The sequence below is a fragment of the Rhinopithecus roxellana genome, chromosome 4 (genome assembly GCF_007565055.1).
Source record: "Rhinopithecus roxellana isolate Shanxi Qingling chromosome 4, ASM756505v1, whole genome shotgun sequence".
In the NCBI taxonomy this organism is placed as follows: Eukaryota; Metazoa; Chordata; class Mammalia; order Primates; family Cercopithecidae; genus Rhinopithecus; species Rhinopithecus roxellana.
This window is the reverse complement of record NC_044552.1, coordinates 120,004,314-120,028,546: the sequence shown is the minus strand read 5'-3', so window position 1 is coordinate 120,028,546 and position 24,233 is coordinate 120,004,314. Positions and strand designations below refer to the sequence as shown.

At 40.5% G+C, this 24,233-nt stretch overlaps 1 protein-coding gene across 4 annotated transcripts; it reads right to left on the bottom strand.

The window, feature by feature from the left end:
- Positions 1–1,183: 1,183 nt before the first annotated feature.
- MTFR2 (mitochondrial fission regulator 2) lies at positions 1,184–23,856 on the bottom strand. Of its 4 annotated transcripts, none has more exons than XM_030929649.1 (8): positions 19,859–23,856; positions 17,838–18,001; positions 15,576–15,680; positions 13,671–13,783; positions 12,218–12,450; positions 10,222–10,576; positions 3,770–3,944; positions 1,184–1,542 (listed from the first exon to the last, which is right to left on the bottom strand). In XM_030929649.1, the coding sequence occupies exons 2-8, from the start codon at positions 17,865–17,867 to the stop codon at positions 1,429–1,431; spliced, it is 1,125 nt and encodes a 374-aa protein (XP_030785509.1). In that variant the 5' UTR covers positions 17,868–18,001; positions 19,859–23,856; the 3' UTR covers positions 1,184–1,428. The 4 variants fall into 4 exon arrangements, with proteins under 4 accessions (XP_030785509.1, XP_010377771.1, XP_010377772.1 ...); XM_010379469.2 differs by lacking the exon at positions 17,838–18,001 and having other exon boundaries at positions 19,859–19,975; positions 20,610–23,856; XM_010379470.2 differs by lacking the exon at positions 17,838–18,001 and having other exon boundaries at positions 19,859–19,975; positions 20,897–23,856.
- Between the last annotated feature and the right edge of the window lie 377 nt (positions 23,857–24,233).

Sequence of the window (24,233 nt, the reverse complement as noted above, 5' to 3'; positions counted from 1 at the left end):
CACTTTGGGAGGCTGAGGCGGGTGGATCACTTAAACCCAGGAATTTGCGACTAGCCTGGGCAACATGGTGAAACACTGTCTCTACAAAAAATACAAAACTTAGCCAGGCATGATGGTATGTGCCTGTAGTCCAGCTACTTGGGAGGCTGAGGTGCAAGGATCACTTAAGCCCAGGAATTGGAGGCTGCAGTGAGTCATGACTGCACCACTGCACTCCAGCCTGAGCAACAGAGCAAGACCCTGTCTCCAAAAAAAAACAAAACAAAAAAATCACAGAAGGAATAACGAACAGGCAGGCATTGAAACTACACTACGACAGGTGCAGGGACTCAAGCTTATAATCCCAGCACTTTGGGAGGCCAAGGCAGGAGGATCACTTGGGGCCAGGAGTTCGAGACCAGCCTAGCCAACATGAGACCCTGTCTCTACAAATTAGCCAGGATGGTAGTACACAACTATATTCCAGCTACTTCGGAGGCTGAGGGAAGAATATCACTTGAACCCAGGAATTTGAGCTTGCAGTGAGCCATGACTGCACCACTCACTCCAGCCTGAGCAACAGAGTGAGACCTTATCTCTTAAAAAAAAAAAAAAAAAAAAAACTACACTATTATACTTGTGGTATCATTACAAATGCTTTTGGCTGCAAGTAACAGAAAACCCACAGGGCATATTTTTCTAATATATCTTTCTGACAAGAAGTCTGCAAACAGGACTTGGTGATGTTGGTTCAACAGTTCAGCAATGTCATCTCTGTGATTCTAACCCTTTTCTTCATGGTCATAACTGCCACACAGCCACTCCTACCTGGAATATGGCCAGGAGAAAGGGTTGAGAATGGAGGTGGGGCCAGGCAAGCAACTCTCTGCCACAACAAGAAAACTGTAGGAAACCTGGGCTTTGTTGAAAGTGAAGAGCTTGGCAAAATGGGTGTGGCTGAGTCCATCGCAATGGTGACCTGAGCTCCCTGGCTGCTGCACAGTCTGAAGGGTCCAGGGAAACATGTAAATTTCCATATCACATTAGTATGTGGGTGAAGAGGGACAAAATATCTGTTGCAAACTTATGTTTCATTTCTATTATTCAAGAAACTACCTATGAAATTCCTCACAAAAAACAAACAAACAAAAAGGTCAGACTACGTGGTGAGAAAACATGAATTTGAATTGTTACAAAACACAAGCAAGTTCAAAAGGAATGTTTATTTTAAGCTCTATGTACAGAAGAACAGAGTGTAAATGTAGAAAGGAACAAAGGAAACAAAAATGACAGGCATAGATATTTACATAGCAAGTGTAGGCAAAATGTGTCAAGAAAAGTCTTTAAATACATCTACTTTTAGCCTTTAACAGTCCAAATCAGTTTCTAAGAATAATTTATCATCCAGGAAGAAGTTTTAGAAGTTTAAGGCTCAACCTTAAGTTGAGTTTAAATCCTTGAGTTTAGAAGGGTTGTATTGCTGATACCTTGGTCAACAGCTTTCGTGTTGACCATTTCTTCTTTAGTTCGCTGTCCTTCTGACTGTGAAATGTGATGTCCAAACTGAAATAAAGCAAATATTTAACATACAAATTATTCTAATGTTAAAAAAAAAAAAAAAAAAGAATGGCAAGACAAAGGCCAGATGACCCTCTGAGGTTTAACACACAATATTTACTTACTGTATGTATTACTATAATACATCGTTATTTGGCTGTGTATCAGGTACTACACTCACAGCCAAGGACAAACGTGAACGAGACACTCTCAGCGGCACAGACTGAGCTCTTAGGCAACTAAAATTGGAGTCCCTATGTGCCCAGCCTGAAATTAAGTGCTAAAAATTACATAAAAAAAAAAAAGATGATTCTCTAAAAAACTTGTAGTTGGTTGGAAAGTGCGAAGAGACACTGAACTAACAGCAAGCAGTAAATGACAAGCTAGTAACACTTCACTTATCCACTATCACTGGGAAACGGTGTGTCCCGCCTACGGGAACTTCTCAGATAACTGCAGGTTTTCAAACATCCTGAAATTTTAAGACACCAAGTTCTAGTCTCTGCTCTGCCCCTTATATAGGGGATTATAGGCACTACAGGGTTCGTTTTCCTCATATTACTCGGGGGAAGGCGGTTACTGCTATAAAGATCTAGTGAGATGAGTAAAAAAGGTATTTTGCAAGTTACAAATTGCTCTACAAATGATAAAATTAAACATTGAGACACATTTGCATTTTTATGGTAATAGTTCTAAAGCAAACTTCTTGCCTTCCTTTTTTTTTTTTTTGAGATGGAGTCTCGCTGTGTCACCCAGGCTGGCGGGCAGTGGCGTGATCTCGGCTCACTACATGCTCCACCTCCCGGGTTCACGCCATTCTCCTGCCTCAGCCTCCCAAGTAGCTGGGACTACAGGCACCCGCCACCACGCCTGGCTAATTTCTTTTGTATTTTTAGTAGAGATGGGGTTTCTCTGTGTTAGCCAGGATGGTCTCGACCTCCTGACCTCGTGATCCACCCGCCTCGGCCTCCCAAAGTGCTGGGATTACAGGCTTGAGCCACCGCGCCCAGCCTTGTCTTCTTAAATAGTTAAAAGAATATCATTTTCTAAGTCAACATGCTAAACATCAGATATTAAAGTACACACACACACACACACACAAATGGTGAGCTAAGAAGTTGCTAGCACTGGAGTGGGAATGTGTGTGTGTGACAAGTCCCTCCACTCTGTTACATTTTTTTATTTTTTTTTTCTGAGATGGAGTCTCGCCCTGTCACCAGGCTGGAGTGCAGTGGCACAATCTTGGCCCACTGCAACCTCCGCCTCCCAGGTTCAAGCAATCCTCCTGCCCCAGCCTCCTGAGTAGCTGGAATTACAGGCGCACACCACCACGCCTGGCTAATTTTTGTATTTTTAGTAGAGACGAGGTTTCACCATGTTGGTCACACTGGTCTCGAACTCCTGACCTAGTGATCTGCCCACCTCAGCCTCCCAAAGTGCTGGGATGACCACGCCCAGCCCTGTTACACTCTTTGAGGACTCAATGCATCTGAGCTTTCCAGTCTCTTCCTGTGCTGACATCTGTCCTTCCTCAGTGCTATCTAGCTGACTGTAGATGCTGTTCCTCTTCCACACTCCTGTCCAGGGCTTATTCTTATGTGTTAATACTACCTCAACTAAATTAAGACATGCGAAAACCACCCCAAAATTAGAATTACTTCTAAATTTAAGAAAAGAGACTTCAAGTAAATAGTGGTCTTAAGGCTCAAATGCTTAAAATCCAGTGTTTGTCATCCTAGGCATCCAGTAAGTGCTGTCACTAAAGATAACTATAATCCCATTTGCTTTTTTACATGCAGAGTTAACATTATATTCAACAAAATATCCAAAGTCTGTATATTTGACAGAGAAAAATCTTGGCGTATTCACATTCCATATGGTTAGGGGGAATCTATTGCGCCATTCTTCCCCGGCCCTCTCAAACTGTCAGACACCCAGTTCATACTGCAGATGGCAACATCAAATTGGCACCTAAGATAAGTCATTATAAACATATGCACAAATATTTTTAAAATTAAGTATTTTATTTCAAAAGACCTCATAATAGGCTAAAAGTGCAAATGAGCATATAAAATTAACAACAAAAAAAACCCCAGAAACATTAGCAGCATCAATAAACAATTATATAGCCCATTCTGCACAATTACTTCAAGAGAACTTGAACACAAAGCTGTAACGGAAACAATACATCTGAGAAAAACTGAAAAATTAATATTCCATTAGTGTAGCTTACCCTTGAAGTTTCTGGACTAGAAAATGGGGAAGATTCCCAAGATCTATTCTCTTTCTCAAAAGAGTCATCTTCTTGAAATGCAAATTTCTGCTTAAGTGCATGAGATATTAAAGAAACTGGATCCCAATGTGAATTCTGTCTTTTCCTCTTATGAATGGGTCTACCGCCAGGTGACCTATTTAAAAAAAAAAAAAAATGAATTTATTAAAACTTGGATGTAATTTTAGCTCCTTGTTGACAAACATAGCAGGAATACAAGCATAATATCTTACAATTTAATTAGTCTTCAAGAGACTGAAAATAATCTAACCTTCAAGAAATTTTTGCAATGACATAAGGAAAGCACAATGAATGAAGAATCAGAAGAACCAAGAACCGATCTGACTTGGGACTCCGCCATAACCCTGTTAGGACCTGAGATTTGTCAGATGTCACTATGCTGAAGATCTTTATTATTGTGATTTTCTAATTTCCTAATGGGTAGGAAAATTCAAATAGGAACTTTTTTTTTTTTTTTTTTTTTTTTTGAGAAGGAGTCTCGCTCTGTCACCCAGGCTGGAGTGCAGTGGCCAGATCTCAGCTCACTGCAAACTCCGCCTCCCGGGTTTACGCCATTCTCCTGCCTCAGCCTCCCGAGTAGCTGGGACTACAGGCGCCCGCCACCTCGCCTGCCTAGTTTTTTGTATTTTTTTTAGTAGAGACGGGGTTTCACCGTGTTAGCCAGGATGGTCTCGATCTCCTGACCTCGTGATCCGCCCGTCTCGGCCTCCCAAAGTGCTGGGATTACAGGCTTGAGCCACCGCGCCCGGCCAATAGGAACTTTTAAAAGGATTAGAGTTCATGCAAAAAAATAAAATTAGGCAAATTGTTCATCTGTTTGGGCATTCATTCATTCAATCTTCATTGAATGCCCACTACTACATCCAGCTCCATTTTATGCTTTGGGAGTATTCTGCTTCCTATTCTTATAGCAAGATTATCATCAATATACTAGTGAGTAAGATCATTTGGATGGTAATAAGTGCTGTGAATACAACAAAACAGAGGCTGGGCACGGTAGCTCGTGTCTGTAATCCCAGCACTTTAGGAGGCCAAGGTGGGAGGACTGCTTGAGCTCAGGAGTTCGAGAGCAGCCTGGGTAACATAGCGAGACCCTGTCTCTACAAAAAAATGAAAAATTAGCCAGGCAACTACTTGGGAGGTTAAGGCAGGAGGATCACTTGAGCCAAGGGGATCAAGGCTGCTGTGAGTCGTGGCACCACTACACTCCAGCCTGGGTGACAGAGCAAGACCCTGTCTCAAAAAAAAAAAAAAAAAACTAAATTAAAAAATAAAAAATAGGGAGATGTAGTAGTGACTAGGGACAGAAGCACTTTAGATGAGACATGATCAGAAAAAAAGCCACTTTAAGGAAGCAACATCCTCTTTAAGAAAATGACAAGGGGTCAGTTTTAGTGTAAACATCTGGGGGTGCATCAGGAAGGAGCTTGGCATGTGTGAGAAATGGAAAAAGGAAACCAACTGCAGCTGGAGCTCAGTGGACAAACACGGGACATAGGAGGAGTTCAGCGAGAGAAGCGAGGGCTGGCTCCTGGAGGGACCTACGGACACAGCAAGGGCTCTGGAACTGATTCAAAGCACAATGGAAACCCACAGAAGAGTCTGAAGCAGAAGAATGGCCTGATCTGACTTCTGGTCACTATCTGCAGAATACATAAGGAGGCAAGAATGAAAATAGACCACTGAGGAGGCTGCTGCGGAAGTTCAAGCTAGATAAGAGTGGGCTTGGCCTGGGGAGGTGGCAGTGGAGGTCAAGAGGGTCCACAGAATTGAGCTATGTGCTGATGGGGAGTGTGGGAGACAGAACAGAAAATAAAGATGAATGATGATTCCTAGATATTTGTTTTTGTTTTTTTGAGACGGAGTCTCGCTTTGTTACCAAGGCTGGAGTGCAGTGGCTCACTACAACCTCCGCCTCCTGGGCTCAAGCAATTCCCCTGCCTCAGCCTCCTAGTAGCTGGGATTACCGGCGTGCGCCACCATGCCCGGGTAATTTTTGTATTTTTAGTAGACACAAGGTTTCAACATGTTGGCCAGGCTGGTCTTGAACTCCTGACCTCAAGTGATCTGCCCACGTCGGCCTCCCAAAGTGCTGGGATTACTGGTGTGAGCCACCACACCTGGCCTGATTCCTAGATCTTAAGTAACCGGGTGATCGTGTTGCCATTTGCTAAGATGCAAAAGACATGGGAAAGAACAGGTTTTCAAGGTGGCGGAAAAGAACAGGTAGGAAGGAAAAGTCCTATTTTGTACCTGTGAAACGAGATACCTATGAGACAGGCAAATAAAGATGTCAAGTAGGAATTTGGGTGTATGCACCTGGGCTCAGAGGAGAGATCAGGGCTAGAAAAATAAACATTTGAGTCATAAGCATACAGCTGGTATTTAGAGCCACAGGACTAGGTGAGCTCACCAAAGGAAACAGCATGGACAGAGAAGAGAGGGGGCTGAGGTCTGAACCAGGTATTTCAACATTTAAAGACCAGGCCCAGGGGGAAGAGTTAAAGGAATAAGAAGGAATAGCCGATGAGGTCAGAGGAAACCTGGGGGTATGCTTTCCCAGAAACCAAGTAAACAAAGTGCTCCAGGCCGGACACAGTGGCTCACACCTGTAATCCCAGCACTTTGGGAGGCCGAGGCAGGCAGATTACGGGGTCAAGAGATGAGACCACCCTGGCCAATATGGTGAAACCCCGTCTCTACTAAAAATACAAAAATTAGCCGGGCACACAGGTGGCACACACCTGTAGTCCCAGCTACTCCGGAGGCTGAAGCAGAAGAATCACTTGAATCCAGGAGGCAGAGGTTGCAGTGAGCCGAGATCATGCCACTGCACTCCATCCTGGCAACAGAGCGAGACTCCGTCTCAAAAAAAAAAAAAAAAAAAAAAAAAGGAAGTGTCCAGGGAGGAGATGGGGACCACCATGGGCTGTATCAAATGCTGCCAAGAAGTCAAGTAAGACAAGCAATGCAAAGAGACCACTGGATTTAGCCACATGGAGATCACTGGTGAAGCAGTTTCCAGTGGAGTCACTGTGGGTAGAAGGCAGCATTGACAGACACAAATTATAGACAACTTCAAGAATTCCTATCAGAAAGGGGAGCAGAACAACAGAACAACAGCTGAGAGTACATGTGTTCTGAAGATGGGAAGTACTCAGGTATGAGGAGAAGGATGAGGTAAAGAAGGAAGATTCAGTGATGCAGAAGCGCTCATTTTAAGGGAAATCCTTGTGAAGAGGAAAGAGAAGGGAAACCAGTAACCAAAGGAAGAGCCTGGCCATGAATGATGACACTTTGCTCACAACAGCAAGACGGAAGGCAGAGAATCTGCATGGGGAATCTGTAGGTGTAAAGAGGTGAGAGAGCTCATCTGATTGCTCAGCAATGTACAAAACAAAGTTAGCTGTACAGGGAATTCAGGAGAGAGCAGGCGGACAGGAGGCAGAGTCTACTGGCCTTTTAGTTGTTTTTCCAGTGATGGTAACAGTCACAGAGTTGCTGTTTGATACTAAGCCTGATGACATAAGTACAAGATCTAGTTGGGGCCAAGCATGCACCTACAGCCATAGGATTTTTCTCAACAAGCTACCTCAGGCTCTTCCTTTGGTTACTGGTTTCCCTTCTCTTTCCTCTTCACAAGGATTTCACTTAAAATGAGCCCTTTCTGCATCATTGCAAGGTCAAACTCACAACCTCATTAAAAACAGAACTGACTTATCTGTCCTAGGACTATTACTATACAGAAAATACATCTATTTTCTCACCAAAAACCTCTCTAAGGGATTTCCAGGTAAACATGACAAATCCCTTGTGAAATCCTACTAAAATGACAGTAAAGAAATGAAAAAGGTCTATATATCCACAAGGACAAAGAGATTAGAAGGGGGACAGGAGATAAGAATTGCAACCAGATGCTGGAAGCTGGAAAGCTGATGAAAGTGAGAGCGTGGGGCATGAGTGAAAAGTCTGTGCTGAACAGACACTTCTCTCTTGCTCGTCTTTCCCCACTCAGCTCTCCAGTGACCTGGCTTGCACCCACTGTGTAATCCCCACCCCTCCTGACCATGAGGGTGACTGAAGAACTTTCTAAGGAAAATCCTGTAGCCCAAAAGAAAAGACATACAGCTCTGGGATGTGGCCAAGAAAATGGTCCTCTCCCTAATCACTAAATTGTGAAGCCCCCAAGCTGATAAGCCCACCTCACACAAAGAACATGCAATCAGCTTTTCCTTGCCTCATTTTTAAATAAGAATCACCAGATGCTTACACAAGCCTACAAAACTAAAGGTAGAGATCAAAGCTAAAAGGAAAAAAGAAACTCACAAAAAATAGAGTAATTCAAGAAGACAGAAAAACTTAAAACAAATCTATACTTTTAATACTGTCAGTGGGATAAGACCAATAAAACCAAAAAGATTTTAAAAAGAAGCACGTGAAGAAAAAGAAACAGTTGTTAAAAATTAAAAATGTGGGCCAGGCACAGTGGCTCACACCTGTAATCCCAGCACTTTGGGAGGCTGAGGCCAGGGATCGTAAGGTCAGGAGTTCATGACCAGCCTGGCCAACATGGTGAAACCCCGTCTCTACTAAAACTACAAAAAGTAGCTGGGCATGGTGGCACGTGCCTGTAATCCCAGCTACTTGGGAGGCTGAGGCAAGAGAATTGCTTGAACTAAGACCCGGGAGGCAGAAGTTGCAGTGAGCCAAGATCATGCCACTGCACTCCAGCCTGGGCGACACAGCCAGACTCCATCTCAAAAAAAAGAATAAAAGAACATTTTTGGACATGCAAAGTATTAAACTAATCTACCTTTTATGTTTCTCTGGAAGCTACAGGAAGATATGACATTTAGGAAATCAATGATGCAGCATAGAAAAAAGGGGGGCAAGAATGCTCAAGAGGTAAGCGAAGGAAATCCTTCGGGCACAGAGGGATCCTCGAGGAGAACCACCAAGAACTAAATGGAGGTTCATCCAAAAATTAGAAATAGAACTACCCTATGATCCAGCAATCCCACTTCTGGGTACTTATCCAAAAGATGTGAAATCAGTATCTCAAAGACATATCTGCACACCCACATTCATTGCAGCGCTATTCACAATAGACAAGACATGGAAGCAAACTAAATGTCTACCAACAGATGAATGGATTAAGAAACAGGATATATACATAGAATATACAGTATGCTAAGTGAAATAAGTCAGTCACAAAAAGATAAATGCTGCATGATTCACTTATATGAAGTATCTAAAGTAATCAAACTAGGTCGGGCACAGTGGCTCTCGCCTGTAATCCCAGTACTCTGAGAGACCGAGGCAGGAGGATTGCTTGAGCCCAGGAGTTCAAGACCAGCCTGGGCAACACAGTGAAATCCTGTCTCTATTTTTTTTAATAAGATAAAATAAAAAATAAAGCAATCAAACTATAGAGGTAGAAAGAAGAATGGCAGTTGCCAGGGGATCAGGGGAGAGGGAAACAATTACTGTTCAATGAGTATAAAATTTCAGTTATGCAAGATGAAAAAGCTCTAGAGACCTGTTGTACAACATTATGCTTATGGTTAATGATACCGTATTACACACATAAAAATCTGTTAACAGAATAGAGCTCATTATGTTTTCTCACCACACACACACACACACAAATGCAACTCAGAGAGGCAATTATTAACTCTAAAAAAATTATTCAACAAACAAAATGTAGTCAAAATATATGAAATGGGGCCAGGCACAGTGGCTCACACCTGTAATCCCAGCACTTTGGGAGGCCAACATGGGCAGAGTGCTTGAGCTCAGGAGTTCGAGACCAGCCTGGGCAACATGGCGAAACCTCATCTCTACAAAAAATACAAAAATTAGCCAGGCATGGTGGCACACGCCTATAGTCCCAACTACTAAGAAAGCTGAGGTGGGAGGATCACTTGAGCCCAGAAGGTCGAGGCTGCAGTGAGCCATAATTTCAACACTGCCCTCCAGCCTGGGTTACAATATGAGAAATGGCTTACTGTGGGTGTTTACTGTTATAATAAGGATATTAATTTTGAATACTCATTTAACTAAAGATTGTGGTTTCACTATTTCAGGAAGACGTAGCAAGATGTGTGTGTGTAGAATATCTAAGAAAATATATTCCTAATATCCTACAATTGGAAGTCAATATAATTAAAATATCAAGAAATAGTAAATAAGTATGTTGTTTCAAAAATATGGTGATAAGAGACAGTAGAAGAAGTAGTCAAAAATAATTGAATGTCATTATCTCTGGGATAGGTATTCAGGGGTAAAGAATACGAAAAAAGACATATATGTTAATTTTCATAAACATAATAATTTTTCTAAACATATAATTGACAAAATTTCAGTTCACTTTTCAAATTACAACAACATACCGCTCAATTGCACGAAGCTTAACCTTATTCATATCCTTTAGAACGTCCAACATGTTTGGAATATCTTTATTTCTCTGGCTTTTTGAATGACTACAATTGGTCTTATTAGCAGCCAGGTTCTGTTTGTTCATTTCAGTAGCTGGATTATCTGAGTCACAAATATTACTAGATCTTGGTTGTACGGGAGGAAAACACAGTGGCTGGAGAGATGAAAACTGAGGAGGCAGTGGTGGTGGAGGAGGAGGAGAAGAAAGCACTGAACTTGGAAACTGATCCAGCTCCACATTCAGATGGGCAGCCCGCGATGATGACAACTGGCCCAAACTAATGGGCTTGTCATTCAAGCCAAAGGAACCTACAAACAAAGTGGTTGATTACAAAATCATGCACAATTATCTCTAACGTAATATATATTAATAACACTAATTAGAACCAAAACAGGAGCAATTTCTGTAATGCTACTAAAAGTAGCGATATAGTAGCAAGGAAAGAGAATCAATTCCATCTGCTTAGTAATTTAAGAGTCAGGTCAAATTGTGAATTCATTTTTAATCCAGTTAGGAATTTTCAGTGTAGGCCCAAGAGCAGAGGGGGTTGGAGAATGAATTTTAAACAAACAAACAAAAAAATGTGTTTTTTCAGTAATTCGCATATACTCTGAACTTCATCCTCTATTTTAAAAAGCTAAAACATAATCAACAACTTGTAGTTAGAAATACAATTTGATGTATTCACTCTATAATGACATTGAGAAATAAGCATATTATTTTCTAAGCAAAGCTTAAGATGGGTACTGAGTATTTAACTTTTCCACAACAGATTTGCTCCTAAAGGACTGTGGGTAAACATGATTGCTTAAGAAAACTGTGTATAGTTATGTATCATTTTACTTATTATGTATAAATATAAGTTATTGTATATTATATAATGTGTTGATATGTAAATTATGTTATAAATATATACTGTATAAATATATTAAATTATATGTGTATTTATGCATTTGTATACATATGTATTAAAAAATTTTTAGCAATTATATTTACACACAGCCCTTTACAGCCAAATCTGTTGTGAAAAGCATTCAGTACCTAGATTGCTTTACATTTTATACACACATACACAAATACATACATGTTGTGTGTGTGTGTGTGCATATGTTTAAAGCAAGCTATATCTCTATAAATTTATAAAACAATCATCAGGAAAACATTACTCACCTCAACTTGCTGGAAGTGTAGCAGCAATAACTAAAAACTATAAACATATGATGCCTCAAACCTATATCCTCTTTCAAACCAATGCATTCTTCCTCTTTAATCTCCAATGCTTTCATGAAGAGTTAGAAAAGCTTTCTGAGGGCCGGGCACAGTGGCTCATGCCTGTAATCTCAGCACTTTGGGAGGCCGAGGCGGGTGGGTCACGAGGTCAGTAGATCGAGACCATCCTGGCTAACACGGTGAAACCCCGTCTCCACTAAAAATACAAAAAATTAGCCAGGCATGGTGGTGGGCGCCTGTAGTCCCAGCTACTCAGGAGGCTGAGGCAGGAGAATGGCGTGAACCTGGGAGGCAGAGCTTGCAGTGAGCCGAGATCACGCCACTGCACTCCAGCCTGGGCAACAGAGGGAGACTCCGTCTCAAAAAAAAAAGAAAAGAAAAGCTCACATAGAAGACAACAGACTTTTTAATACAAAAACACAAATCTTCTAGTATAGTGAAGCTAGTTCTTCTTTAAATCAAAGCCATCCCCTCACTACAAATGTGTCTTAATTTATCTTGAATAAACATCAGACATAACAATTTTGAATATCCAACATCCTTTTATGTGCATTTAATGTTTTCATGGTACTTATTCAGAATTGTACTCACTTAAACACTAGATGTTCCTGTATGCTACTGTATGTACTATATTCAGTACAGTATCATGCTGTACAGGTTGGTATAGGCTATACCATGAGTTATCATCTAACTGCAACAAAACTCCTGGTGTTACTTACTAGAATTTGCATTGTTTTTCAGTTCCTGCATTTCTACAATTGCTGCAATCTGAGAGCGAAGAAAAGTCAGCTCATTTTCAAGGGCAGCTATTTTTTTAATTGTAACTTCATTTACAGGCATATCATTTTTCACTGTTTCTTTCTGTCTTACAGCAGGTGACAGTGGATCCCGAACTAGTTGCAAAGGATGAAAAATTTCCACCTTCTCTTCTTCATTTTTCCATATACTATTTCTGTGGGTGAAATAAACAAGAAATGAAAATCAAAAGACAATAAAACAAAATAAAAGCTACTCTCAGGCCAGGCACGGTGGCTCACGTCTGTAATCCCAACACTTTGGGAGGCTGAGGCAGTGAATCACCTGAGGACAGGAGTTTGAGACCAGCCTGGTCAAAATGGCGAAACCCTGTCTCTACTAAAAATATTTTTAAAAATTAGCTGGGTGTGATGGTATGGCCCTGTAGTCCCAGCTACTCGGGAGGCTGTGGCAGGGGAATCGCTTGAGCCTGGGAGGCAGAGGTTGCAGTGAGCCAAGATCGTGCCATTGCACTCCAGCCTGGTTGACAGAGTGAAACTTCGTCTCAAAAAAAAAAAAACTACTCTCTACCCCCCATGATTATTTCTAGAGTCACTAAGGACAAAGAAAACATCTTATTTAGCTTTGTATTCCCAATATAAACAGAACGTAGCCTCCAATAAAGGACCATTCAGTGACCAGGGAATAAACAAAACAAACTTTGCTTTTAGATTATAAAACAAAAATAATTATCCTGCAATTGCTCTACTTACTAACTTTAAATGCAGGTAAGTTAATTAATTTAGAAGTTCTATATAAGTTAATAAAGAGTCTTACATTCAGGATTATGTTAGGGTGAAATGTATGTTCTTTTAACTATTTGAAAATTGGTGCCAACAGATAAGTTAATTTATTTAGAAGTTCTATATAAGTTAATAAAGAGTCTTACATTCAGGATTACGTTAGGGTGAAATGTATGTTCTTTTAACTATTTGAAAATTGGTGCCAGTTTGATACATAAGAAGATCAGCCAGAATACTTAAATAATTGACACAGTGCTTAGAGCCTGTATCTGAATATACTAACATATAAGGTAATACTCTCTAGGAGTAACACATCCAAATTTTGAAATACATTTAACATCATTGCCTGGTGCACAGTAAACACTATGTAAGTTTTGGCTAAATATATGATTCTAATATCCCTTTGATAACCACTCCCTCCTAGGCCTGGTGTTAGGTTTAAACGTGCATTTTAAAAAAAAAACTGGCTAAAAAAATGAAAAACAGCCAGGCTTCTTTACTAAGAAGATATAGTAGGGCACAGCACAGTTTGAAGATAAACAAAACAAAAAAAGCTCAATCAATCGGACCAAGCTTCGACACAAGCAAGAATTCAGTTTATAGCCCACTTCCCAAGGTAAGCATATAAAATTACCGAAATCTGAGATAACTGGCTTCTTCATCATTTGCCACATACAAAATATCAGCAAAAGAAGGAACCACAGATCCACAATTATCAGAGTCTACAGAGTTCAAGAGCGGGATCAACTAAAGTAAAAAAAAAAAAAAAAAAGTCAGAGCTCTGCAGGGATTCAGGAGAAGACACATGCCTCATGGTATTAAATTAGTTAATGATCCAAAAGAAAGAAAAAGAAAAAGAATATTCAATAGAAAAACATGCACCTGTTAGCAAGAAAGAACACTGGGAAAAATGTTATGCTGAAGTCTAAGCACTAAGCAATATTCTCTCTGGTTAATTTCATCTATCATAAAATGCAAAATAAAATTAAATAAGCTCTTCAGTTATTGTTCACACTTGCCCATCTGTGAATGTCATTACAGACATGTACCACGTAACATTTAGGTTGGTGATGGACTGCATATACATGGGGTCACATAAGATTACAATGAAACTGAAATATTCCTATCGTGAGTATATACTATATTATACTTTTTATTATTATTTTAGAGTGTATTCCTTCTACTTTAAAAGAAAAGTTGGCTGAGCATGGTGGTGCATTCCCGTAATCCCAGCACTTTGGGAGGCCAAGGCAGGAGGCTCAATTAAGGCCAGCAGTTCAAGACCAGCCAGGGCAACATAGCAAGATCCTGTCTCTATCAGACAAAAAAAAAAAAAGTTAGCCAGGTGTGGTGGTGCGCACCTCCCAAGTAGTTCCAGCTACTCAGGAGGCTGAGGTGGGAGGATCACTTGAGCCCAGGAGGTTGAGGCTGCAGTGAGCCATTATCATGTCACTGCACTTCGGCCTGGGTGACAGCAAGACCTTATCTAAAAAACAAATTAAAAAAAATAAAAAGTTAACTATAATGCAGCCTTAGGAAGATCCTTCAGAAGGTATTCCAGAAGGTATTGTTATCGTAGGAGGTGACAGCTCCATGCATGTTATTGCCAGTGAAGGTCTTCCAACAGGACAAGATGTGGAGGTAGAAGACAGTGATACTGATGATTCTGCCCTGGGTAGGCCTAGGCTAACATGTGTGCTTGTGTCTTAGTTTTAACAAAAAAATTTAAAAAGTACAAAAAATTTAAAAAATTTTAAATCATAAAAAGCTTATAGAATAAGGATATAAAAAATATTTGGATAGCTGTACAATGTGTTTTAAGATAAGTGTTACTACAAAAGAGTCAAAAAGTTTTTACAAAATAAAAACATTTATAAAAAAGTTACAGTAAGCTAAGGTTAATGTATTATTGAAGAAAGGGTTTTTGTATAAATTTAGTGTAGCCTAAGTGTACAGTGTTTATAAAGTCTACAGTAGTGTACAGTAATGTCCTAGGCCTTCAAATTCACTCACCACTCACTGACTCACCCAGAGCAACTTCCCGTCTTCCATTCATGGTAGGTGCCCTATACAGAGGTAACATTTTTTATCTTTTTATTAGACTGTTACTGTACTTTTTCTATGTTTAGATACACAAACACTTATCATTATGTAACAACTGTCTACAGTATTCAGTACAGTAACATGTTGTACAGGTTTGCAGACGAGAAGCAACAGGTCATACCATATAGCCTGGGTGCGCAGTAGGCCATATACCATCTAGGTTTGTGCCAGTATACTCTGTGATGTTTGCACAATGACAAAATCACTGAACAATGCATTTCTCAGAATGTATCCTCCCATCATTAAATGATGCATGATTGTATTTAAATAAACAAAACCACAAAAATATATATGAAATGGCTTGTTCCCAAGGGTAAATTAAAGGTTTTTGGCTTGCAGGAAATGTTTCTTCCTTTGTTGTTCTACCCTGTATCTGTAAGAGTACCTAGGATTATTTTGTACTTGGTACTTAAACAATTTATGTTGACTGACTTACCTCAAAATTAGGTCTTCGACAAGGTTCTAATGGAAGCATTTTCCCAATAATACGAACAATACTCCTAGTTGATCCATAGTCTTTATTTTCCCAAATCAGCAAAACCTATTTTAAACATAAAGTATGAATTAAAATGCACTCTGATTAAGCAGATTTATATAAGTATGAAAAAAGGAGATGTAAAAAGGATGTGGTGGCATTTTTTTAAAAATACAGGGAGTCCTGTAAAATACATTTATTTTTAAAAAGAAGTATAGAATGGCAGAGCCTTTCTTCAAATAATAGAACTTTATGAGTATTTGTCTAAAAAAAAGATGGTAGTAAACATATATACATTCCAGGAAGATCTTTTAAAAAGCACAATTCATTTTGTTCTGTTTCTGATAATGTCCAAACACCCTGGAGGAAACTTTGTTCAAAAAAATTGCATCCCCTCCTCTAGCTACAAATCCCATCTTTTTGGCCCAACCAAAAATTGACAATTTCAATTTATCAAGCAACGAGGTAATACGGAGTATACTTATGTAATATCCTTTAAAGGAGAAATAAAAAAGGGAATAAATAAATCAGGTCCTAGACAATTCAAAGAGTTATTGACATAAAGCAAAATGTATCTGCTGGCAGTAAGCTCTTGAAAAGGTATTAGAAGTGAAAATGTGCCACTATAGCTCAAATAATACTTCATCCTTCAGTGTGGGCTTCCCAAATTAGTGTAAACCATTGCCACAGGAACTACTCTCCCCCACCAGCCAAAAGATATAATAAATTGGACATTTTTCCTAATATCCCAACAGATATAAGTAGCATCCTATAAGCATCCTCGTTAAAACATCCAATAAACAGCCTGTCTCAGCTGTTAAACAACAGCAACAAGCAACAACAGCAGGCTAAGTAAACTGTGGGTTATGCACCTGCGTGTTGATTGTGACCCATCATATGAGGTTAGGTGTAAAATTTTCCCATTGTGGTGTCATGCTGGCACTCAAGTAGTTTGGGATTTTGGAGCATTTCAGATTTCAGGTTTTGAGTGATGCTCAACTGATAATGTTTTTAAATTGCTAAGATTATTTTACATTTTTTTCACACTCAGTCTTCAAAATCCCTTATATAGCTTACACCTACAGAAGATCTCAATTCAGATATTTTGAGTACTTAAAAGTGACATGTGGCCAGTGGCTATCATACTGGATTTCACAGCCTAGAGGATATAGATCCCAGACCTATTACTATTGGAATATTTGGAGGATTGAGCATCTATATTTAAAGTGTTCTATAGACCATTCATCCGCGTAGCCCTGCTAAGAACCACAGGCATAGAGGCTTTGCTACCATGAGGGCTACCTACGGCATGTACAGTCACCCAAGAGTTGGGTTAGCTCTTAGTTAATTTAAATGATACCTTCCTATCTTGCTCAGCAGTTTCCATCCTAATAAACTCCTGTCCTTTCTCTCATTCCTTCGTTGCCCCTGGACATCTTCACTACTTTTGTCGTTGTTGTTGTTTGCTTTTTGAGGTTTGTTTTTTTTGTTTGTTTGTTTTTGAGATGGGGTTTCACTCTGTCACCCAGGCTGGAGTGCAGGGGCATGATCAGGGTTCACTGCAACCTCCATCTCCCGGGCTCAAGCAGTCCTCCTACCTCATCTTCTGGAGTAGCTGAGACCACAGGTGCACATGACCATGCCTGGTTAATTTTTGTATTTTTTATAGAGACGAGGTTTCATCATGTTGCCCAAGCTGGTCTTGAAAACCTGAGCTCAAGTGATCTGCCTGCCTCAGCCTCCCAAAGTGTTGGGATTACAGGAGTGACCCACCACATCTGGCCATCTTCATCATTCTTGTTATTTCATCTTCCCTCTATTCCTGGTCTAGCATCCACATTTCGACTTCACTAATTTTCCTACCAAGTATGGATTTTCTGGTTAATTATTTCAGTAATATGTTCAGTGTCACTCAAAAATGGTTCATTCTTTCGATATTATATTTATGTGCTCGCACATTGCTAATGAATACACGACCCTAATTACTCTTAGCTAGGAAAAAAAAAAACGACAATATTTAGAAAAACTACGACTCCATGATGACTTCAGCTGGGTTCTCACAGGTATTCTGAAATCCCTTCATAACAAGTTAGATTCTATACCACATTGCCCAGAGCAGTCTCCAATCTCTGAAATCCCTTCTCAAATCCCACCACTTCATTACCTGCAAGTGACCTTGTCTCTGCTCTTACTGAGAAAACCAAGAACTTCAACTTGACATACCTCAACTTCATTTCTCTTACTTAGCTCCATTCAAAATCTCTTTTCAGGCCGGGCGTGGGGGCTCACGCCTGTAATCCCAGCACTTCGGAAGGCCAAGGCAGGTAGATCACTTGAGGTTAGGAATTCAAGACCAGTCTGTCCAACGTGGTAAAACCCCATCTCTACTAAAAATATAAAAATCAATGGGCATTGGTGGCAGGCTCCTGTAATCCCAGCTACTCAGCAGGCTGGGGCAGATGAATCACTTGAACCTGGGAGCAGAGGTTACAGTGAGCCAAGATTGCACCACTGCACTCCAGCCTGGGCAACAGAGCAAGACTCAATCTTAGAAAAAAAAAATCTCTTTCACTCTCTCTCACTTTCATTGTTCTTTAAGGCAGGAGAGTCTCTCTCCTTTCCAAGACTTATTTAATTAGATCCCTTACCCAACTACCTTCTCAAAGTTGTTGTTCAATCACTCTCTCATGTGTATCTTAAATTTCTTCCTGTCTGTTTCTTCCAGAGTGATGACAAATATGCTGAAGTTACTTTTAACTTTAAAAATAAAAATAAAAATTCCATCCTGTGGCCCCTTCAGGTTGATGGCCTCTCTCAATTTCTTTTCACAAGCAAACTTTTCAAAAGAAGGTTGCTGATCCCACTTCCCTTCCTGACATTCTTCGAACTACTCCAACACAGTCCCATTCTCCACTTACAGAAATTCTTAAGGGCATCAATAATGCAATAGTGATAAAGAACTGTTCAGCTGTTATCTTTAGTCTCTTGATTACTGAAACGTAAAATGTTTCAATCACATCTAATGACATTTGCCATTATCAAGGTCCATGGCTTCAAATATCAAAACAAAGCAGGTAACCCCCAAAACTGAATCTTTTTCTTTCCTACATTCTAAAACCATATATATATATCCAATTGTCTGAAGGATATTTCTACTTATATGTTCTAACATCACCTCTGACTGACCTCATCTCCATATTCATACTACTTTCTCATACTAAGATGCCCATTCATAATAATGGCACCATCATTTTTCAACTTACTTTTGCTTTAAAAAAATCTTAAATTATCCTTGACCACTATCTTCTAATTCACCCCACCTGTTTTCCTTATAGTCAATCTCATATTCCAGTTATCTTTATTGTTTCTTATTCCTCATATTTTAAGCATTATGAATACAAGAACCATGTATTACTCCTCTGTATTACCTGCAGAAACAAGCATATTGTCTTTAGATACAGTAGATGTTCCACAAGTAGATAAAATTTGATTTGCTTATGATAGAGTTTGGCTGTGTCCCCACCCAAATCTCACCTTGAATTGTAATTATCCTCACGTGTCAAGGGTGGGGCCAGGTGAAGATAACTGAATCATGGGGCCGGCTTCCCCCATGCTATGCTTGTGGTAGTGAATAAGTCTCATGAGATGTGATGGTTTTATAAAAGGGAGTTCCCCTGCACAAGTTCTCTTGTCTGCCACATGTAAGATGTGACTTTGCTACTCATTTGCCTTCAGCCATGACTGTGAGGCCTCCCCAGCCATGTGGAACTGTGAGTCAATTAAACCTCTTTCCTTTATAAATAACCCAGTCTCGGGTATGTCTTTATTAGCAGCATGAGAACAGACTAATACAGTTTATAATTCTCAGGCCTAAATCACCCTCTTTCCATTAGATTTATTCTGGATTTATCGAGGTTTAAATATTGAACTTGTTTATAAATTACCCTGAATAGAAGTTTTAATGTATCTGTGCAATAAATGTAATTCTGTGAAGGTCATGTCTATATTTTGCTTCCTTTGTATCTTCTGTTGGCATTTGTCTTATCAGGTAAATATGTTCTCAATAATCTCATCCCTCTTCTAACTCAAACCATCAAAGCTATACTATTGCAAACTCACCTTTGTTCCACCTAAAAAGAAGTAACAGTTTTGCCTTAAATCAAATGACTACATACAAGTCATTTCAAAATGAAACCCAAGAACAAATACAACAGATCCATTCCAATCCACTAAAAGATATTTACCTGGTCTACAGGAACACCAAAATACTCCAGCATCTCTCTTAAGATATTCAGTATGAGAGACATTGATGAAGCAAATACAGAAGCCAATTCAAAGGAGCATTATCAGTTTCTTGGTGCCTTTGGGGAAAATTTTAGAAAATGTTACTCTTGACAAATAAATGCCACACAAATTGTACTACATGACCTGGAAAAGTCCTCTTGATACACACTACACCGTCAACTAATTTCTCCTAGCCAGCACTATTTTGAAGGAAGTCAAAGAGAAAGAAAGGAAGGGGAAGTCTGGGGGAAAGAGAGGGTTGTAAAGGAAATTCCAATTTATTGGTTAAATTACATTAAAACCTCATAGGATGTCTGAGCTTATGAAGGGGCCTAGTTAATAGAGACCAATCAAGAACAAACTGGACATCTACTTAGTAGGCAAGGCTTCAAGTTACATGCCACAACGAAGCTCGCTTTCCTGAAAGCTTTGGGCTGAGACTCTTAGCAGATGGGTGAGTTTAGCCGACCCTTGAAAGCAGGCAAGGGCCCGACTCAAAGTTCTTTAAAAATGAACAGCTCTTCTCACACACATATCGAAGTACCGCCCATCCCTCCTAGCTCTTTTAAAATAAGGAGCATGAATTCCAGATAGGTGACGTGACTTGGTCACCCATCTAGTAACAGGCCGTGACCAGAGCCGGATCGCGTCCCTCGCTTTGGCCACAAGCTTCCTGGTGCTCTCCAAACACAGCGTGGTAGCCTTGCTCACCTTCCTCCGAAGCCAAGCCCCCGGGAATCACCAGAACATCAAGTGGAGGGGTTAAGAATTCTCAATCAAATTCCAGACTGCGCCACTCCTTGTCCACATCGCTCAGACGTCTACCCAGACCTCGACCCAGTTTCCACCCGCGCGTCTCGGCTTGCAGCCACAGGCGGTAACGATGACCTCAGTGAAGAACAAGAGGTCGACCCAGTGCCCAGCCCTGGAGCCTCACGTTCAGCCAGGATAACGTTACGGGAAGCTCGCCCACCTCCTCCCGCACCCAACCAACCCACCTTCTAGTCCCTAGGACTGGACCGCTACTTCCGCTTGACGGGACAGCTACTTCCGCATCCCAGGACGAAATCAAACTCCGCGGGCTAGGACCCGTACCCAGTCTCATTGGGCAAAACTGAAGATCGCTGCTTCTGATTGGTCATTGCATGACGTCAGGCAATTCAGAAAGCGACAGCTTTTCCTTCTCAAGAGGCGGGTCTTCCGAGAGGCAGCCAATAGGAGATGACGGGCGGGGCAGGTCGCGTTGGGACAGCGGCGCTCGCGCAAGTGAAGGTTTTTAGGTACAAACCGGTGAGCCGGACTCGCGGTCCAGAGTTCGTACTCCGTGTAACTCTTCGCAGGGAGTGTGTTACTCACTACAGCCGGACCCTAAGCGCATCTGCCTTCCCAAGTTCACCTGACACAGTCGCGATTTATTTTTTGGTTATTTCATTTATTCAGCTAATATTAAAATACCTGTGGGACTAGCAGAAGCCAAGCACTACTCCCGAGGGTTTTGAAGCTTTGCAGTGGCTAGGATTCATTTGTTAGTTCACTAAATACACCTAAGTATCCAGGCTACCGAATATGGGTCGGACACTCCTGGCTTAGCCGAGGATGGCAAGTGATGACAGGTGGTATCTGTTTTTATTTCTGATTTGAGATTATTGGCTTCATACGAAATAGCTTCCTCTTCTGAATTTCAGCAAGACGGGCACTGGAGTAATACAACAATTTAAGATGTGTGCCTGCTACTGACATAATTTGAAAGTGTTAAGTTTTTAATTTATCTATGGTCAACATCATTTACTCATTCAACAAATAATGGATATCTACTACGTAGCAGACACCATTCTAAGCACGAAAAATGCCTTAATGAGCAGGGCAGGTCCTTGTCTCCTGGAGCTTACATGCCAGTGGGGCATCTCTTTTCATTCTAACCTTAACTTGCTTTCTCTATAGCACTTATCGTCATATTCAGATATGCTTCCCCTACCACCAAACAAAATTGTAGACTCCAGAAGAACAGGAATTTGTTTTGATCCATGCTGTATCTTTCCCCAGTGCTTTAGAAGAGTGTCTGGTATATAATAGGCATTCAGTTTGTTTGTTGAATAAAATACCTAAATGTGGTATGACAGAAAAGATGATAAAGAATGATTTGGGACTAAGCAACTAGCAAAACAATTGATAGCAATTAGTGATATGCCCAGTAGTCTGAGCTGGATATGGCTGAAATTTAAGTGCAGAACAAGGATGATGATGGATCAGAAACCCCACATGGAGTAAGTCACAATTTCTCAAGTTCCTTGTCCTTCCCTATGCCCTTGTGAATAAATCACAGCTTTATAACCCCCTCCCTTTCCCACTCTTATCAAACAGCAGAGTCAGAAGGAAAACATTCCTGCAGAATAAGAAGGGAACCACTACTGTTCCAGCTGCACTATTAACATAGCTTAATATTCCAACTGATTTAGGTAGCAAAGAGGGCCCAGGTCAAACACTACATCCATGAATGCTTTGCTGACAACTTTCTTCTAAATTCTTCAGACAATTTCCTCCACGGTTTACTAAAGCATTCATAATTCCATTTTGACAAAATCCTTTTATGTGATTGGACATTTTTTCCATTGCTCATTTTTACATGAAATTAGATTTTCCTGAACTCTTAGAATGATAAGGTCCAAGAAAGCTTTTCTGACACCACAAAGCTAGCTTTTCTGTTGTCTCTGAGTAGTGTTCAAACATATGGTGGCTTGCTTTCTGAGGTTTTCCTGTGTTCCCCTCCCCCAGTTTGATCCAGGCAGAAAACTTGCTATTCACAAGCTGCATGTAACACTTTTTAAAGTATCTAGTTGTCAATTATTAGCTCATTATATTGAATTAGCTCATTATATTGAGCTCACAAGCCTATGTCCCTAAGATTTTTTTACCTACTGACTGATTTCTGTCCTTTAAATATGTAACATGTTAAAATGAGGAGATCGGACAAGGAAGTATCAAATACCAGTCTCCTGATCCTATGTGATTTGAACATGTCTCTTATCTGGAAATGCCCTTTAAGGATTTGAACACAGCAATCAAGAACCTATCTCGGCCAGGAGCGGTGGCTCACACCTGTAATCCCAGCACATTTTTAACACAACTCAGACTGTACTTGTTTCAAGCAGCAGCAGCAGCCATAAAATTAAATCAAGCCTTTATAAATATGGAATTACCATTCTTTCATTTATACACTCAAGGACCATTTATTACATAACTACAGTATGTGTTCCAACCACAATACTAAATGCTAATATTTTATTTTGGCGGAGACACATAAGTGGAATGAATTACTAGTCTAAAGGTATGTGCTGCATTCAGTGGCCTCAGAACAAAAACAGGAATTGGAAATTTTTTGCTAGGGTGTAAGACTTTAAGATAGATAAGTGAACAAGTAGCAGCATAAGGCAAAGCAGCCAAAAACAGTTCATAGGGAGTTCCTACAGTTCATCATGACTAAGGTTCGTACAACAGGAAGACATCAATGAGTAAATTTTGGTTTTAAAATGATTGTAATTTTGCACTTGAAAAACATCCCAGAGATGGCAACATAAAGATTAAATTTATGGGTAGAGTCCAAACTAGGAGACCAATGCAGCAGTTGGGGATAGTGATGAGCATCTATTATTGGGGGTGGGGGTTTTGGGGGGGCAGCAGTGGAGAGGAAAAGACAGAACACACACTTTATAGGGATGTCCAACTAGCTTCACGGATAAAGGAAAGAACATCAGTTTGCAGTAGGATGGGGTACAGGTGATGAATTCAGTTTGGAGTGTTGAAGTTCCAGCAGTACTATCCAGGGAAGAGTTGGAGAGAAAAAATGGAGTTCAGAAGAGTTTAAGAGGTAAATTTCAGAGTCACCACCATCTAGATAAAAATGTTTGAAAACCTGTCATTTGGCCGGGCACGGTGGCTCAAGCCTGTAATCCCAGCACTTTGGGAGGCCAAGACGGGCGGATCACGAGGTCAGGAGATCGAGACCACCCTGGCTAACACGGTGAAACCCCGTCTCTACTAAAAACTACAAAAAAAAAAACTAGCCGGGCGAGGTGGCGGCGCCTGTAATCCCAGCTACCCGGGAGGCTGAGGCAGGAGAATGGCTTGAACCCGGGAGGCGGAGCTTGCAGTGAGCTGAGATCTGGCCACAGCACTCCAGCCTGGGTGACAGAGGGAGACTCCGTCTCAAAAAAAAAAAAAAAAAAGAAAGAAAGAAAAAAGAAAACCTGTCATTCACAAAGTACTTCCATTCTTGTTCCTTCCACATACCAATGTTATTTACTAATTTTTGCTACCCCCTCTCTCTCACTTTGTAAA

Coding starts and splice junctions, on each gene's coding strand:
- MTFR2 (XM_030929648.1), bottom strand. CDS start 19,921: ATGTCTCTCATACTGAATATCTTAAGAGAGATGCTGGAGTATTTTGGT. Junction 15,681..19,858: donor TTGGTGTTCCTGTAGACCAG/GTAAATATCTTT, acceptor TGTTTAAAATAG/GTTTTGCTGATTTGGGAAAA. Junction 13,784..15,575: donor GTCGAAGACCTAATTTTGAG/GTAAGTCAGTCA, acceptor TTTTTACTTTAG/TTGATCCCGCTCTTGAACTC.